Source organism: Solea senegalensis, linkage group LG10, assembly GCF_019176455.1.
Source record: "Solea senegalensis isolate Sse05_10M linkage group LG10, IFAPA_SoseM_1, whole genome shotgun sequence".
Lineage (NCBI taxonomy): Eukaryota > Metazoa > Chordata > Actinopteri > Pleuronectiformes > Soleidae > Solea > Solea senegalensis.
In genome coordinates, this window is record NC_058030.1 from 10,901,883 (window position 1) to 10,921,019 (window position 19,137).

Genomic DNA, 19,137 nt, shown 5'->3' on the forward strand with positions numbered 1-19,137 from the left:
GCGTATTATCGTGACTGTTGGCGACGCGTGTCCATGTGAAATGTGTCTGGGGTGTACGGAGCACACTGTACTGTGTGGAGTTGTTTTGTTACGACGGGAGAGACACGCTTTACACAGTGCAGTCGCTAAATTATATTGCTTCATAATTAATTAGCAAACGAATTCCTCAGCGTTGTTGCACCGATGTAGCGTTAGCAGCAGCTCCTGAACTCATCACTCATTAATCCAATATAAAACCAGCTGGTAAGTAATGCTAGCTTAATTTTAAGTACGCCAAGACACTCTTCTGTTACACTAACGGCCAAAGTGGGTTTCGGGGTTACGGTGACCTCTATCGAAGTTAATGTTTAGCAAGCTCTCACACTGTGTTAAAGTAGCAGCGTTAGCATGGTGAAGTAGTCACAGAAGCCCTTATGGCTCATGTGGTTAGCCAGGTTGTCTCAATTTCTCGCAGTTGAGTCACTGTGTGCGCGCCGAACACCTGACACCTATGTGTTTATTTTAATGTGGTAACGTGGTCGCCATAGCTGGTACATGACAGTGTGCAGCTTTCTGGTTTTGTAGAAATGCGTTGGTATGAGTAGGCGGCGTCAGGGAAGGAGTATCTCTCTGTATGTGCATGTCTGTCTGTGTTTTGTACTGTGTATGTGCAGAACACTGCTTGCTGGGTGGTGCTCGGTAGTAATAAAACAGCACGACGTGATTTTCAGGTTATTATCTCCGCCCTCGTCTTCATTACGTTCATTTCCTCCGACCACCTCAGGATGCTGACAGTCACTTGGGTGGGGCTGCCGCGGATGACGGTCCTCGGGAGCAGAGCTCAGGGATAAATGAGATTATTTTGAATACCCAGGGCGGTGAAGCCATGACCAAGCCCGAAGCGAAGAGAAGCGGCGTGGCCGCAGTGAACGTCGCCGGAAAGTGCGCCACAGCCGCAGAGCAGGTCAACAACGGCTTGGTTGATCCGGACTGTCCGGGTCAGAGCGTACCGTCCAAAGCCAAGGTGATGAAGCAGACCTCCAAAGAGAGCCTGCAACGCAGGAATACCGAGTGTGAGGTCTATGACGACGGGACCAACACCTTTTTCTGGTGAGTTCTCCTTTTGCAATGTCCACAGTTTTGATGTCAAATGCTGAGCACTCATCCTCTGATGATAGGATTGTTTCTCACTCCACGCAAGAAGATTTAGTGTCCCTGCAGAAGCATGCGCATGTGTGTACAGGTCTCAAGGTGAAATGAAACACAGGCCCAGAGACATCCTGAAACATAGTATCTCTGTCTTGGCACCAGGGTGAACTGAGGGCTTAACTTTATATATATATATATATATATATATATATATATATATATATATATATATATATATATATATATAATATTATAATATAATATACATATATGTAGTCCAATTATTTAACCACAGAGCAGCTTTAGAAAGCCTAAATAAGTAACATTGGACTGCTGTTAAATACTCATCAATTCGAGTATAGGGTTCGGACAATGTGACTAGATAGTAAAAAACTACCACACACAGCCAAACTGCATAGGTGCTGGTCAGTCACAGAAACACAAATACGAGTCACAAAGTGGAAAAAACACTGCACACTGAAATGATTGAATACAACTAAGTAAAGTCATTCCAGTGTGTGTTGTTTTTTTCACTTTTTTTTTAGCATTTATGAATGACTGTCACATCCACTAAGATCTAATGTGGATTAGACAGATTTTTACAGACAAGTCAACCGCTCTCCTGCTCTGTTCAATTACAACAGCATGGTCCATTAGTCATACAGACCTCATCCAATAATTTTGTGGTTCTCAATATTTTTCTATAGATGCATAGAGCTTAAACAGAGGGTTCATACAAAAAATCAAATTGAGGTCTTTATCTCATGTCAAATCTATAATGATATACAGAGGATAACTGAGGGGATCACCAGGAGTTACTCCATAACATGTTAGTTTCAGAGTTTCATGAATATTAACACAATGTTCAGAAAATCACAAAAAAGCATTTCTGTGCATTTCCACCCATTGCTGAGATAAGCAGTAGGTGGTGCAAATTTACCAAAAAAAAAGTTATGAATGAATGACATGCGCACATACACACAGGCAGTTGACCTGTAAGTTCCATGTGTATTCAGGTGAGGGCATGAGGTTAATCTGGAAGAGCAACATTCTCTTCTGCAGTCTTTAATTCGTTGCTGCTGTGGCCCTTCGTTCAACCTGTTGCTCCAGGAATATTTAAGCCTGATTAAGTGTGCATGGGTAATGTGTGTCTTACCTCACTGTGCTTAAAGCAGATGGCATTAAAAATCGACTAAGCTATCCAATGACTGAAAGTTGAAGAGCCTGGTTCACTCAGAGAGAAGCCTTGATAATGAGTTTTTTCATTACTTTGTAAGAGCTTTGGAATCCAGCCTTGTTCCTGTTATTGTAATGCTGAAGGTCAAGATACTTTTGTCAATTGAAATGACTGAAGTAGAAACATCCTGAAGTATAGAGGCAAAACTGCATAATACAAAAATGTATTGTACTCAGTGTACACCAAAATCTGCATGTAAACACAAGTTATTTAAACTCAGGAAACTAGTTGTTTGACGATAAGATCCTTGTTTTCTTGTGTAACAAGAAAACAATAACTTAACAATAACTGAGCACTGCTCAAGAGAAGGAATGGAATTCCTGGCAGAGATAGTAAAGAGTTGTAGAATCACAAGGTCAACAGCCAATCTTTGTTGCCTCCATGACCCGTGCCATGCTGTTGCACCAGGACTGGAGCTGATAAAAAAACCCATGACTATTGCAGAGTTGGACTCTGAAGAAATGCCAATTGTCTCTTTTCACACGCACAAAAACCAGAAGATAGTTGGTGTTTGGTGTAATGATGATCATATATTGAAATAGGTGCATGTTAAACAGTATCTTTTTTCTAAACATAATCGCAATGTGCAAAATTTCAAGAACTGTATTGTTTATTTCTGTTCCTTGTGTCTCTCTTACTCTCAGACCCACTTATTGTATTTGTTAGCTGGTTTTTGTCAACATGTTCCTCATTGTGTTTGAACAATCCACTATGTTTCCTTGCTAACCTCAAAGTGTTTTGTAATGAATGCCTCAGGTCAAACACATCTGTTTTAATTTCTTTCAGACATGAAATTACTAACCTCTTAATCAAAAAAAAAGAGGCCATACCTTGGTAAATATGTAACTGTAGGCTGACCACTTAAGGGGTGAAGGACATCTAATAGTGTATAATGTTCACAGGAAATTTAAAGTTTGCAGCATGGATAATTCAAAAGTAATAAAGTACAGAACTTTGCAATTCGTTAGCAACTTGTTTATTTGGACCATTTTTTTTTTAAAGCCCCTAACTCTAATTAAGTAAGTCACATTCAAGCTGAATATTATACATAATAACTGTGGGGTACTGAACCACCTCATTATTTCATTCCTACTGTCAAGCTATCGCTAAAATACATATACTCCAGTTGGTCAAGGACTGACATGAACCAGTAGCTTGTTTTATCTGGATGCCCAGCCTCAATCTCAGTGGTAAATTTTGTGGGTTTCAGTTGCACCAAGCTGGTATTTCCACTGTGTCTTTTCACTCCCACTGGTGTTGTATGGTTGTCAGGCAACAGAGACACCAGGTCCTCCCCTGTGTCTCCTGCCAAACGGGTTGGATGAGGAGGTGCAACAGGGAAAGGATGCTAATAACACCTTATGTGACATCTCGTCTCTCTTAAACCCGTGAGCCACAACACAGGCCGAACGGTTGACATTCGTCTGTGTTTTTAGATACAGTCTCACATGTTATGTTTAAGGTCCCATTGACCTTGATTGCTGTCCCATAACTAAAGTCACCTGATTTTCTTTATTTTCTTTAATGAGAGTAAACATGAACTGTGTTGCTGAAACAACACCAGCACTGCATTGTCAATCCCTGAAGGGTAGTTAGCTGTTTCAGGTATTCCTCATTGACATTGCTTTATGTTTATACATTGCTTTGATGGTTAGGTCTGTTGATAGGAACAAACATTCATTTTCCATATTTATTGTGGACTGTTGAATGAATTGTCTGGCCAACTTAAAGTCCAATTTCATTTCATCTTTAGCTTTACAGTATGCATGTATGGTAATGATATTTGCCTTATCTTAACCAGAGTTTGATCATGATAATCAGTATTACTCAATTTCTAGCTTCTAGCTTATCCCAGTTGTGTCAGCATTAATTGATTAACAAGAAACTGCAGGACAGAGTTTTAGATTTAAAAACATGTAACTTACTTAACACAAAAGAGTTTATTCAACAAGGTTATTATGTTCAGCACATGACATGTTGGAAAGAAGTATTTTTTCCACCAACAATTTAGGAAGTTGGGCAACTGTTTAAACTTTAAAACTCGCAAGTGAAACCACTTAAGTTTCTTCACATGAAGCAGCATAGCTTATATCACTTATTATGGCACCTTGGTATATTGTGAGGTTAGTTGACACTGTTTGTATTAGCTTTACTTAATCACAGTTCTGTTTGGTGTCAGTCAGTGTGTTGTGAGGTCAGTGAAGCGTTTTTTTGCAGCCTGTATACCTTGAACAAACAGGGAACAGGTCAGACCTGGAATAGGTCAGACTTTAAAAGTGATGGGATTGACTGTTGATTTATGTCAACTCTGTTCTTTTCATCCCTTTAAACCTTGTATAAAACTTAACACTGACTCTCCCAATGCTCATTTTTCACCCATCATAAAGTCCAGTCACTAACACTATCATCGAGGGCTGGATTCAAAAAACTGATTCTGCTCAGAAGGACAGTCTAGTCACTGTCATCTTTTTCTGATTAGCTAATTTTGAACTTGAACAGGCATTTTAACTTTATCGCCTATGACTGCACTGTAGAATTGCACAGTGTGGTACAAAAGGGAATTCATGTAACTACTTGGGGGTCGGTATTAAATGTAGATATTAATATTCCAGATTTTGATCTAAATTTTGTACAAATCTTTTTCAAAACCAAGCATATTGGAATGGAACATTAAATATTTCAAAATGAATCAATATCAAATTCACATTTTGAATCTGAATGAAATGGATTCAGGAAATCAGTGGTGATACTCTGTCTTGTGTCTGCAATGGCAATGATACAAGCTTTAGTTTCTGAGTTAAATTGACTATGCAGTGACACTGAGGTTGAGCAGATAAATACCCAGTGCTGATGGTCACCATGATGTGGTTTCCAGGCCGCCCTCCCTGCCACACAGACTCTAATTAGTTTCTGCTACAGTGAAAAATCTATACATTTTTCACTAACTAATTGATCTGCTCTGCTCCCTTTCAGGGACAGAACAGCTGGAACATTAACATACCACAGCCTGAAATTATGATTGTTTTACTTTACTACAAAACATCATGATCTCAATAAAGTGGGCATCTACAGACTCAAGTTAATATACTGTTTTTTTTCCATACCGGCTGTGATCAGTAGGAAGGAAAACATGACACCCAACTGAATGCTGCAGTTTTTTCTTCTTTATTTTGGCTGTCTAGATGGTGCTGTTTAAGCAGCTATCAGTTGCTGCTGGGTTTGAGAGAGGGACTGAAGTGAAGGATACAAAAGACATTGTCACTGGTCTCCACTGTGCTTTTGTCTGGTGTGTTGTGTTTCCCACTTCTGATGTGTTGGTTTTTGGTGACATTGAACACGACGCATCAAGGACAAACTCCTATCGGCAAAGGGGATTGTAACAATTTTTGCCATTTGAGTGCCTTATCTTTTACCCACTTTCTGACTGAGAAATCTTGAGGCCATTTATTAATATTTGAGCTTTTGAGTTGCAGACTATCAGCAAGTTGTTCTACAACTTGTCCCTGAATTGAGATAAAGCCCACAGATAGCATGGGTTTATCTGAACAACAGTGGGAAGCTGTTGTATGACAAAGGCCAAGGCTCGTCACATACAACTGAGTGATCTGGGTGGAACGGTATGAGCCTATGACAAACATCACAGCCTTCAACCTTGAAGCATAACTTGCAAACTAATGTATATAAATCTTCTCATTAAAGTCATTCCAGAGTTGGGCAGGTCATCAAAAACATGGCATCACAAACTAGTTCTGACTTCTCTCCTGGTGTCACCAGAGTTTAGGACGATGTTGAACTGAGAACTGACTTCCTTTTTAATCCTTTTTTTTCTTTTTGTATGTTTGTTTATGCTTGAACCTTTTGTTTCTATTTAAGTAGCCCATTTTCCCAGCAGAAATATTTAAGTCATCTGCTCTACTTTCCTAGGGAAACTCACAATTATTTTCTTTATTGATTTTTTTCGCTCCAACTTTTCTCGTTTTAAAATATCTCCTCTTTTTTTAAGGCGGGCTCATACTCTGACAGTGCTGTTCATACTGACTTGTGCTCTGGTCTACGTCACCCTATTGGAAGAGACCCCCCAGGACACGGCTTACAACACTAAAAGGTCAGTAGCCTACACTCTATAGTTCTTCTGTGTCCCTACAGAATCCAGCACGCAGCCCAAAACAAGGACCACTTTATCCATTGTGTTGGGATTGATTATGATATAATAATTTTAGTTGCAGTTCTGCTTCAAAGAAAATCCTTTTGTGTCTTTCTATATTTGTATCTATAACAAGTGTTAGAACCACTTTATCGTCTAGTTGTGTTCTGTCTGAGAAATCTGCTGGTGCCATTTTATTTGCCTTTTTGGTTTGTATCTGTTTGTCGATCTTTTGCAGGTCATGTCAAAGTAAGAATAAGAGGTTACATCACTAAAGTAGCCAATAAGCACAGCCACTTTTAGTGATGTTTACCAGCATTTGGCATCAAGGCAAGTGAGCACACGGGTGAGGGGTGTGAGTCATCATTTCAAATTGAATCACTTCATTTTCATTTGAATTCACCTTAAGTCCATTTGGCAGTCTCTCAATGCTGTGTGTAGCTTGTCACGGAAAACTAAAATCCCGATGACCGTGAAAAAAGAAAAGCATTAAAAACATTTTTATCAAAAAAAGAGTAAATGTGCAAGACAGATTTCCTTGCTTGGTTATATCAGGAATGGCCAGAGGGGAAGTTAGTGGTGTTACTGATGACCTCTCAGTAATGTGAAGAACTGTAATGTGTTGCATTAAGTTATGAACATGAGGAAATTCTATCCATCTTCACTTATTGATGTAAATCTATTGTTATAAGTGCTGGTGTTTGTGGATGGTTGAGGCAGTATAAAAACACTTTGTTTGTTCTTAGTATTAGCATTACTGTACAATGCTATGTGGGATTAACATCTTAGGTGCAGCAATACTGGACAGGTGTGGTAAACAGAGAACTGAGTTTGGTTTAGTGACTGAATGAAATATGTTTATTTTAATCTGCTTTTATGTAGTTTTTTAGTTTGTATGTTTGGGGGGTTTTAATGTCACAAACAAGCTGCATAGTGCATACATTTGTGTGTGTGTGTGTGTGCTGTGGAATTGTGCTTAGTAGGATTTGCTGCAGTCAGCGCAGTCTGGCTCATTGGGATAAAGAGCATAGAGCTTCTTCCTGGCAGTAACACTCACACTCATTTTGGAAACATTGGACTAATCCCTTCCCACAGTCACACTAGTTCACACACATGCATGATATAACTGAACTTTTGATACACAGTTTTACTCTTTGAATTTTTTTTACCCTCTCACACCCATACAGCTAAACACACACACACTCATCCTGACATACTCATTGGCAAACACACATTTTCTGCACATGTAAGAGGTCAGGGTAGCATTCTCCTTGTCTCCTGGTTTTCTGGTCTCAGCACATGTCATTGGGTTTTATTATGCCCCATGTATAAAACGGAGAGGTAATGTAATTATGTGTAATTGTCCTTGGTCACTTGCTGAGACAAATGATGTCCCGTTATGTTCCTTGGTAAGTTTGGACAATCGACAATGCAGATCTCTGAGAAAATGGTTGGTTAGATGAATGTTTGAGATTTGTGAGTGTTTTCAGTCCACAGAAAAAACTTAATAGTTGAATATATTTCTTTCTGTCTACTCTTCAGGGGGATTATAGCCAGCATCCTGGTATTTCTCTGTTTCGGAGTAACACAGGCCAAAGATGGACCATTCACTAGACCACATCCAGGTAAGATGAGTGCTTTTATCACATAAACTCAAATGGAACAGTAAATGGACTGCTTCTTCTTAACCACTCAAAGTTATTACAGTGCATCTCCTCCATCCATCTCTCACACACATCTGTGAAGTGGTGTCTTCTGAGTTCTGATATTTAGTTTTTATTGAAAAAAATTATGTTTTTTACCTGCATTTCTTGTGTAATTTCTCTTCTATAATAATATGATAATGTGGGACATGACTACACACTATAAATTAATGATTTGTTCACTTCTTAAAAGTAGTTTTCTATGAAGATTCTAATCGGGCTATTCATGCAAGAGACAGACTGAAAAGTAGGAGGCTGGATAAAAGGGTGTGGAGGACATATGCAGACACGTTCTGAATATTGTCAGTTGTTTGAGGCACGAAAGGACACGCAAGCATTTGGGCCACTGTTGTTGCATTACTTGAGTGAAAGACAAGAGGGTTCTGTTTTTGTATGTTTGTTGAGTGACTGCGTCATACACCCTCGCTGAACCAGCCTGGTTGGTTATTTTCAATGTTGTTCAGGTTGTTGTATGCCAAGCATAAGCTCCACAGGTTTCTAACCTGGAAAAAGCTTGTACAACGTTAACATCAGTAATCTTTACTATATTGTTGGAGACTTTATCATATTTTGATATTAATTTAGATAGAATGAATGAGGCATTTATGTGTAAACTTTACCACTCAGAATAAAATTGTCATGAAGTACTAGAAAAAGACAATGAAGTCATATCCATTTGCTGAATTTCTTTTTATATTTTGACCCATTTGTTGATCTTGAGTCATTACAACTACCTTCTTTCACTCTGCAGCTTACTGGAGGTTCTGGCTTTGTGTCTCTGTTGTCTATGAGCTCTTCCTCATCTTCATCCTGTTCCAGGTGAGTACACTGATGATGCTGATGCCATGATTGGTTGGAACCCTTAACTATTATAAAGACATGTATACATCAAAATAAGCACCATGCGAAAGTGGAGTTTAAAGGAAAAACCTGTGAGTCTGTGAGTCTTCTACAAGGTATGCATGTCTTTCTCAGGTGTTGTTGTGCACCAAAAGCTTGAGCATTACACAACTGCGAAATCTCACCATTTGAATAGTTAAGCCATCTGTTCTCATGAATTGTGTAAGGAGTTTTTTTTAAATGCAATTTGCCAAAAACATTAGAGAATTATCTTGTGCTACAAACTGCACAATTATGTGATGAAATGAGTGTAGAGTGTTTTCATGAAAGTAGTTGAAACTGATTGTACCAACACTGAAAAGGTCATAGTTGGTGCATAGTTAAATCTTATTATTTATTTATTTTGTTAAATCATGGTTGAATCATATGAAACTACTTTTCAGGAAGAATGAAATGCTGACGGTCTATACTTCTCTAAACTCTGTTATCTAGACGGTGCATGATGGACGACATTTCATGAAGTACATTGACCCCAAATTGGGGGTGCCTCTCCCAGAGCGTGGCTATGGAGGAAACTGCCTCATCTATGACCCCGGCAACACCACTGACCCCTTCCACAACATCTGGGCAAGAGACTTTATTTTTTAAATTTCATTCACACTGTTTCACAATATTCTGCGAAAAATGACCGGGTAAGAACGATGTTTCCTAACTAAAAAAAAACTTTGACCTGGTCTAGCTATTTACAGTGTACAATTAGCACTGATATGGAAATGACCCAGATTTCAGATCCGTGATAAAGAAGCACACAATGTGCACACATTCTTCTGCACCACAAAAAGTGTGAGAATCCTTCTCATCCTCCTCTAATCTCTCACTTTTTTTTTCTTAGTTTTTACTGTGTCTCCTTTACATTTTTCTTTCCTTTCTCTCATGAATTCTTACCCCAGCACACAGTTTGTGTGCCTGCTTGTAGACTGGCTCCAGAGTGTTGTGTCTGATGCAAATTATAGGCCTTCTTTCCTCCCTGGAGAGACTAGTGTCTTCTGCTGCTTCTGCTGCTGCCATGACCCGGTCTTTACTGTTGGCCTAGTTCCAGCCTCAGTGTGGGTCAAACCAGCACATTTGCCACTAAATTGCAGCCAGTCCATGTGAAAATACCTTTTGAAAATGCTGAAATATGGCCAGATGTTTAGAAACAAATCATCAAATATAACTGATTTATGTACCCCTGTAAAAGAACATTATAAACTTCAATGTGCTAGGTTGCAAAATATGATCAACTATAATCAAACTGCTTTTAAATTTTATTTCTGTGCTTTTAATAAAAAATGCAAAATGTATTATACCACAATACAAGGGATGTAGTTTTTTATTATTTGATAAACACATTGTTGCAGGCTAAGTTAATTACAGACTATCATGTCATGCTGCAGATGACATCTATCACTTACAATGTCACCTTTGCAGGCTCAAGTGTAGCTTGATGATGTAATAGGAAGAACAAACACTGAATTTATTTTAGGACATAAAGAGCAGTAGTTTAACAACGATTATTTGTTCAGTGAATATAAAGTGTTGGTTTGTTTGAACAGGACAAGATGGACGGATTTGTTCCAGCTCACTTCCTGGGATGGTATATCAAGGTAAGTGCGGAGAAGAATGCAGTGCACACTGAAGGAGCTTGAACTTTTCATTGGTTTTATCATTAAATCACCTGAGCAAGTGACATATATTGATAGTGTGAGTCCATATCTAAAATAGATACCAAATAAAATGATAATCACAAGAAATTTTCTTGACACTTGCAAAGTCCATGCTCAAAAATCAGTGTCAGATCATTTGGGGATGTTAAAATGGAGCCGAAGTTTCTGCACATGTATTATTACAATATTGGAATATTGTTTATTTATTTGCACACAAAGAATTGGGAAGAGTTGAATGTGTCTCAATTTCAACTCACTGATCAGTAAAAATATGTCCTTTAAAACTCTTGTTACCATCTGATAATTAGCATCTTAACCATTCTGCATTTTCCAGCCCTGTAAAACGTTGTCTGTTTATTCTCATCCTCTTCTTCACTCTCTGTTTCTGCTCTGTTTTATTCCTCAGACTCTGGTGATCCGGGATTGGTGGATGTGTATGATAATCAGTGTCATGTTCGAGTTCTTGGAGTACAGTCTGGAGCATCAGTTACCCAACTTCTCAGAGTGCTGGTGGGACCATGTACGTAATATACTCCGGATCTTCTTTGCTGAGATGCTCCTGTAACTCATACTTTCACGTTGCCTTGGTTAAGACAGTGTTACAGTTCCTTTGTGTACATGCAGTAGTAGCATCTGGGTGTGTTAGTCTGACTTTGACAGATTCCATTTAGTACAAGTTCAGTCGGACTAACACAATAATTATATATTTTTTTAAAGTGATGCACACACACTGACTGGCTAAGTTTGGCATGTTCTCAGTCTTGTGTAAAATGTCGATTCATTTGACCCCATTATGGGAAAATGCACCAAGAGGATGGAAACATGTTCACATGATGATGTTAACCAGCTTTACCTGTTGGGGGGAAAAACAGTAGACTGTAAAAGCTCAGTAATTTGTCATTATTGTCATTGGTAAGTAAGGCTGCCATATTGACAGTACTTCCTTATATCATGTCAGTTTTATGCGATAATATACTTGCATCAGTGCGTCATGGTTGTGTATTGATTATTCTGTGTTCTGTGTTTTGAAAAAGTGGTTATTTTTTTTGTTTCTCCAGTGGATCATGGATGTGCTGGTGTGTAATGGTCTAGGGATTTACTGTGGTATGAAGACACTGGCCTGGTTGTCAATGAAGCCCTACCAGTGGCAGGGCCTGTGGAACATTCCTACATACAAGTACGACTCTCCTCACTAAACACTTAATTACCCACCGTTTGGTATCTTTCATAAAATTGAAGCCATGCATTTTATGCAAATTATACTGTTATATTTACAGAAACGTGTGTGTGTGTTCTTTTACTACTATATTTTCCATGTGCCTCGCAGGGGGAAGATAAAGCGCATAGCATTCCAGTTTACCCCGTACAGTTGGGTGAAGTTTGAGTGGAAGCCTGCATCTAACCTTCGTCGTTGGCTCACTGTGTTGGGCATAATCTTTGTGGTAAGAAACACCTTGTATTTTATTGACATATTTGCCACAATATTAGTATGTATCCTCATCCTGTTTGTCCTCAAAGACTGATTCACTCACAATGAGTCCACATATTGCTCAAAATTCTTTATCCAAATGTTCATGTGTTCGAGAGGGAGAAGCCGAAACAAACAAAACAAAACCATCACAACACCTCTCCGCTGTTTTATATCCCCTGCATAATTAATTCCGAGCATATACAAGTTCATTGACAAATTAAAAATGACAACTACAAGTTTTCATAGGGCAAACCAATACATCATTACTTAAATTATCAATAATAGTGTTTTTTTTTTTACTCAACAACTTTATTTTTCCATATTATACCATAGGTGAATACATGATTTATCAATAACCACAAATGTGTGTGTGTGTGTTATTTTTTTCTTCTGTCCTCCCTTCAGTTCCTCCTGGCAGAACTTAACACCTTCTACCTGAAGTTTGTGTTGTGGATGCCTCCTGAACACTACCTGGTGCTGCTCCGCCTGGTCTTCTTTGTTAATGTGGGAGGCGTGGCCATGCGGGAGATCTATGACTTCATTGGCGACCCGTGAGTGGTTGGTCATGCATGTGAATTGACTGAAGGAGGATGCTGGGTTTTAGCTGGGCCTAGAGGCTGATCACATATACACGTCGAATGAGTAACACTCCGCATCTGGGACAGTGATTCATGCAATATTTTGCATGAAGAATCTTCCCTCTACATAAGGCACCATGGTACTGCAAGTTTACAGTCATACAAACCAGGCTTGACCAGAGTGTTTGCAGCTGACTTTGGTTCTGTCACATTTTAGTTTAATCTGTTATTTCACACAAATACAAGAAAATTGAGTGAAAAAGAATGAGTTAGGGTGTGGTAGAAACCTGAATTGGCTTATATACAGCTTGCTAGTTAAAATTATAGGCAAATAAAAAATAGACAAATACTCTCTGGAATAATCTAAAAAAGCAGGAATACAATCTGTGATTAAAACATGCCCCACTCCTTAGGGCAGTATGTGAACTGCTACTTTCTCACATCATTAAATGAAGAAGAAAAAAAGCATCATTCCAGTTATATCACTCTTGCATAACAATGCCTTATGTAACTTTTCCCATCAGGAAATTCCACAAGAAGCTTGGCCAGCAGGCTTGGCTGGTGGTAGCCATCACAGTGACGGAGTTCCTCATCGTGGTCAAGTACGACCCAAACACCATCATGCTGCCTATCCCCTTCTTCATTATGCAGTGCTGGTTTTTAGGGATCCTCCTCATCGTCACCTGGACTCTGTGGCGCTTTTTTATCCGGTAAGATATAGAGTGGGTTGCTGGGTACAGGTACAGCTGAGCAGTGTTGTTTTGCTTCAGCATGTTAAGCTTCCTGTCTGTTTTCTTCCCCTCCCTGCCTTCCTCCCTCCCTCAAACCTCATACTCCTCAAAACATGCAGTAATGTCTCTGTCCAGTGAGGTAGGTGCTGTGAGTGAGGGAAGTGTTTGCTCGGTCCACACCCTTCCCTCAGCAGTGTTGTGCTTGTTTTTTCCTCTCACCACTGTTCAGAACCACATGTTTAATCAGAGGATCTTCTTGGCACTTGAGCCTGACTTATATTCTGTTACTCAACACTTTCTAAGTGTCATGAATCATTTTGGACAGACATATTCTGCACATAGAATTTTCTTTTGCTCTAATGTTTTGGAGGTTAGAGTGTGGTTACTATGGAGATGATTCATACATTTAAAAAGTTGCATGACTCTTTCAGTTTTGTCACTTATGAGAAGTGTGGAGGATAAATGATGTCACTCCACCTGGATCCCTCTCCTGAGTCCTGCACGACACTCACTATTTTCTGTTGTGGTGGATTCATCATCTTATTTTCCTCATGATTTCCGTTTTTTTAATCTGCACGGGAGTGAAGTGATTCAGATTAGATTAGATTTTATTGATCCCACACCTAGGAAATCCACCTGTTAAAACACCATAAAGTTCTGAGGTAGATGAGGGACTAATTCAAAAAAGAGAATCTAATAAGCAAGAATATTAAATTTTAACTGCAGTGACCAGTATATAGTTGGTCAAACCTGGATGAAATCTGATTTTATTTGCACATACATTTCAGGATTTGGTTACAGATGAGTCTGCATTGCCTGAAAATGGTCATCCATGGCAGCCTATTAACTATAATTTTGTTTAATATACTATAATGTAATAATAATGTAAGTAACAGTAAGTAATTTCATTTTCACTGATGGTCTCCCTCATCCATGTTGTCCAGCTGCAGGAAACTAAAATCATCTGCGTCTGTGGGCAGAATGAAATCAGTGGAAATGGGGAAAAATTAGAGGTCGACTAATTTGGCCAATTATCTTTTTTCCTAAGTATAATAAGAAAAGATACACAAAATAGCTAAATAAATCTAAACTACGTTAAGTGCAGTGTGAAACAGGTCATTTAAAAAGTGTGTTTTAGTGATCTTAGCTGTATTTATCAAGAAGAAAGTATGTAAACCTGCATCAATGATACTTAGCCATGTTAATTAAATAATTATCAGTGGCAGATTATTTGAAAAAGGCAAGAATTGGTTTCGTTCAGTTACTTATTAACAACAAGATTTGTTGTGTTGTGCTAGAAAACGAAGATAGCACAAAGTCTGCTATGACTGTAACACATTCGAGTCAAATGTGGAACAGAAACTGACTTAGAAGAAGTTTATCCTGCGGTTGATTTTCTATTAACGGCATCTTTTTTTTCTTTCACCCTTCCAGTGACATCACACTACGCTACAAAGAGACACGTCGACGCAAACAGGAAGTGCCTGCTGACTGGGACCGCCCTGTGGGCAACGGCAGCACCGCCGCCCCATCTGGGCGCAGCAAACTGAACGGCAGCTCCGAGACGGTGCGGCAGAGGAAGTCGTGAAGGCCCGGGCGGTGGATCGATCAGCAGCTGCTGAGGGGAGCGAGAGAGAGAGAGAGAGAGAGAGAGGACACGGTTTAAAAAGGGGTGGGGGGCAATCGGACGAATGAATGAAGGAGCATCGAGACAAAGGGACACACACAGACGTGTAGACGGACTAGTATTCGCTGTGTGCGCAGTTTTCTGTGCCTACATGAACCAAGTAGTCATTCAACAGAGGAGAGGGTGGAAGCGGGGGCAACTTTCATTTGTTGCGTTGTTCTAGTTATTGTCGTACTACAGGGATTTACCTCATACTATTTTTAAGAACATTAATGCAGTTAATACAGGTGACATGTTTATTTATACATGTAAAATGATGCGGGTGGGAAAACACAACAAAAAAGCTGAATCAAAGAGACATAGAGTGGTGGAAGGAGTGTTTTTTTTTTTAGATGAAGAGTGAAATAGGTAAACTCAACCAGTAACTGCTAACTGACGGTAACTCTTTTCTCCCATCTGCACTGAGTAGTATAGAAATGCAGCGACGCGTCAGTGTAAATAGGCTTTGTTCTGTGTCGTGCGGATGAGAGAAAGGAGAGTATTTGGAGCAGTTTGTGTAGATGTAATGACTGATTCATTGTCCACTGCTATGCAGTCTTCAGCATCCATAGGTTATTTTTTGGCCACACGTTGTTGCCGGGCAGCAGTAGAACTGAAGCTCGGTTGTTCACGACACATTTCTGTTACGTATAGTGAAAAAAATATGACACTTTAGATTATTTTGATTTGTGAGAGTCTAATACAGTTTGTAGAGCTTTTTCGCTTCAGTTTTGTCCCACTTTTTTTTTTTGGTGCATTGTCTACGGTTGTGACAATGTCGGCTCTTTTTTTTTTTTTTAACTTACTGTTCAGATTTTCTGATTCCTGGAGGCACTCATGTGTAACTGCTGTGGATCGTCCCTCAGTCACAGGGAGGAGAGGTAAACCGGTCAAAGCCGTTCTCCCACTGTCACACTTTTCTCTTAAAAAGAACAAGTTTGTAAAAAAAAAAATAGAAACAAATCAAGATGTACCATTTCCTATTTAACTTCTGATGCTTATACATAGTATATGAGATATGGTTTGGGGTATTTTAAGTAGACGTTTTGTTATCACTGTTTCTATTTATTTAGGGTAAATCAATTTTGGACACTACTTTTTTTTTTTGTGAAATGTGGTCCTGGGAAATCTGCAGCGCTCTTTAACAAACAGATCCATGACAATCACACTTGTCCTCTGATGCAGAAACAGAACTGCAGCTGAGGCTCGGCTGAACTCTTGTCCCGTTCGGTCTCATCAGGACGTCAATTTATTAATCAGATGTTTGATTGTTTTATTTTATTCCAGTTAAAGCTGAATTTTTATGATCGCTCATGCCTGATTTAGCTGAAACTCATGAGATCACACTCTACTTTCAGAGGGAGAAACGAGGGCTCACTGCAGTGTGTCTTTGTATTGAGGTTTGGGAAGAAGACCAACCTTTCCACACCTTTTTGGTTGGAGGAGGGAGGTGTTGCCATATTGAACATGCAATCAGCCAAAGCTTTGATTTCATTCTTGCTAAAGCCATAGATGCCACCCGGACTCACCCACGCCGCTCAGACTACTGTTAAACCTCATTTAGATTCCTTTTAATTTCATTTAAAGCAGAATTTCAAAGTCATTCTCGTCAGCCACAATAAAAGAGTGTAATGTTCCAGTCACACATCAAAACCTGGAGGTCAGACTGTCGAAAACTCCCCAGCTGCCTTGTTTCTTTAACACTGTCTTTTTCTTTTAATCAATTATTAATTGTAGAACTTAAACCTTTTAGTTATTTAATTCAGTACAAACTTAATCTGTAACTACAATTGATACTCGGTTAGTTGTTTCAGTAAGTGTTTATCAGTTGTGATCGTGAACTGTAGAACAGACGTCGATTTATAAATTGTTGGACCTACAATAACCATTTTTTATCTCTCTAGTTACGGAAGGTTTATCAAAACAGTTGATGTCGTCGTCGTTAGTTGTAGTCGGCAATAAATATCATAGGATATGACAAACTAAACTTTATGTTAAAAAAAACCTAACAAACAAACCCAGCGCTGTCACTGAACAAAACGCCACTGCATTCCAATTTTTCTGAATCTTCAGAGTTTCCAGAAAAGCATATGATTTTTGCACTCTTCACGTCTCGTCACTGTCAAACAGGGATGCAACGATCAATCAAATTATTAATCGATTAGTAAAGGAATCTGCAAATATTTTGATGATTGATTGTTTTTTTTTGTTTTTTTTTAAATGTGAATATTTTCTGGTTTCTTTGTCCATATGTCAAATAAATAATTGAAACTGAATAAGTTTGGGAAACACTGATCGACATTTTCTGACATTTTATGGACCAAATGACTAATTGATTGTTGGAGAAAGTAATCAACAGTTGAATTGATTCTGAAAAAGGATTTTTAGTTGCAGCACTACTTTCAAAGAATCCATTGGAAACTCATTTTGTCCCAGTGACACAGCTGATGTTGACACCTGTGACCCTTAACATTAAAGCTCCCCGTCGTTATCTTGGCCGGCCTATAAAGAGGATACTGTTGTCATTTTCTTGTGAATGTCGTCGGCAGAGTCTTCTGTTCAAATGAGAGAGGGTGTGTTGTTTATGCAAACACCATTTTCACTCGTATCCAGGCTGTATCTGTCCGCATACTCCACCCTGCTTTTTGACAACACAGATCGCTGGTGCAAAGTTAAAACCTTAGCAACCTCTTGCTGATGTATGAAGTTGTGTGCTTGTTTCTGTGATGTCCTGATTCAGTTGCGTGGGAACTTTTAGAAGATCTGAGAAATTTAGCTTTTTCTTTCAATCCTTTCTAAATGAAAGCATTTTAAAACATGGGCTAGGAACTAACTGTGCACTCATGTTACATAACATATCTTGGATTGGAAAAAATTGTTTCACAGACTGAACTCATCAATAACATGTTGAATGAAATGGAAATTGGCCAAAAGAAAAAGATAATTCAGGACCTTTTCTGAGTGTGTGTGTGGAGATTCAGTGTAGTTTTACTTGCAGACTCATGGAGGCGGTAGATTTTTTGTTCTTGTCTCTCTGTCAACGATCACTGGTAAACCTGAAGTAAAAGCCATTTCCAACAAGGTCTGTGTATATGTGAACATGTTAAAGATCATAAAACTGAGAAATGCTGCTGCACCACATAATTTTATAATGTTTTCAATAAAATCTAATTGAAACTTGTACTCACTGAGTCTGTCTGTATCCCTTTAGAAAAAGAAAAGACAACACTAAGTAACATGTATGGGGGATTTAGTAACAGATATTGAAATGTTTAATCATTTTAAAATAATTTTTTAAAGCAAGTGTGGTTTTATGGTGGCGCTGCGTTGGATGAATGGAAAAACCAGCTGGAGAGGGTGAGCTTTGTGTTTTGAAGACTAACTTCCTCATCACCTGGTAAGCAAAAGTCATTGTAACATTTGTTACAATCTACTCTCCATTAGATGTCACTAGTTCTAGCACCTTTAATTTTAAAAATACTCTTTAAATGCATTGTCTGACAGTTTATATACTGTATCACATTGACGCACTACGGTCACATGCAGCTTTTCCACACACAAAAAAACTAGTGTTTTGTCAAAAATGAGAAGAAAAAGTCTTATGTCGTCCAAAATGTGACAAAAAAGTCATAGGTTAGTATGTCTTCCAAAATATGACAAAAAAGTCATAGGTTAGTATGTCGTCCGAAATGTGACAAAAAATCATAGGTTAGTATGTCATCCAAAATCAGTCAAAAAATTCATAGGTTAGTAATAATAGATCGAAATGTGACAAAAATCATAGGTTAGTATGTCATCCAAAATCAGTCAAAAAGTCATAGTATAGTATATAGATCCAAAATCAGTCAAAAGTCATAGGTTAGTATGCGTCAAAATCAGTCAAAAAGTCCTTAGGTTAGTATATTTGTTGAAATACTTAACCAAAAAGTCATA

At 38.7% G+C, this 19,137-nt stretch overlaps 1 protein-coding gene across 5 annotated transcripts; it reads left to right on the forward strand.

The window, feature by feature from the left end:
• On the forward strand, positions 1–18,387 carry ptdss2 (phosphatidylserine synthase 2). Of its 5 annotated transcripts, none has more exons than XM_044036331.1 (13): positions 1–243; positions 711–1,089; positions 6,369–6,470; positions 8,052–8,134; positions 8,964–9,031; positions 9,545–9,679; positions 10,648–10,698; positions 11,165–11,278; positions 11,817–11,935; positions 12,086–12,200; positions 12,635–12,780; positions 13,332–13,517; positions 14,973–18,387. In XM_044036331.1, exons 2-13 carry the CDS (start codon positions 866–868, stop codon positions 15,124–15,126), a joined length of 1,497 nt encoding a protein of 498 aa, XP_043892266.1. In that variant the 5' UTR covers positions 1–243; positions 711–865; the 3' UTR covers positions 15,127–18,387. The 5 variants fall into 5 exon arrangements, with proteins under 5 accessions (XP_043892266.1, XP_043892265.1, XP_043892267.1 ...); XM_044036330.1 differs by having other exon boundaries at positions 764–1,089; XM_044036332.1 differs by having other exon boundaries at positions 854–1,089.
• Positions 18,388–19,137: the final 750 nt, after the last annotated feature.

Coding starts and splice junctions, on each gene's coding strand:
- ptdss2 (XM_044036331.1), top strand. CDS start 866: ATGACCAAGCCCGAAGCGAAGAGAAGCGGCGTGGCCGCAGTGAACGTC. Junction 1,090..6,368: donor GGGACCAACACCTTTTTCTG/GTGAGTTCTCCT, acceptor TCTTTTTTTAAG/GCGGGCTCATACTCTGACAG. Junction 12,201..12,634: donor TGTTGGGCATAATCTTTGTG/GTAAGAAACACC, acceptor TCCTCCCTTCAG/TTCCTCCTGGCAGAACTTAA.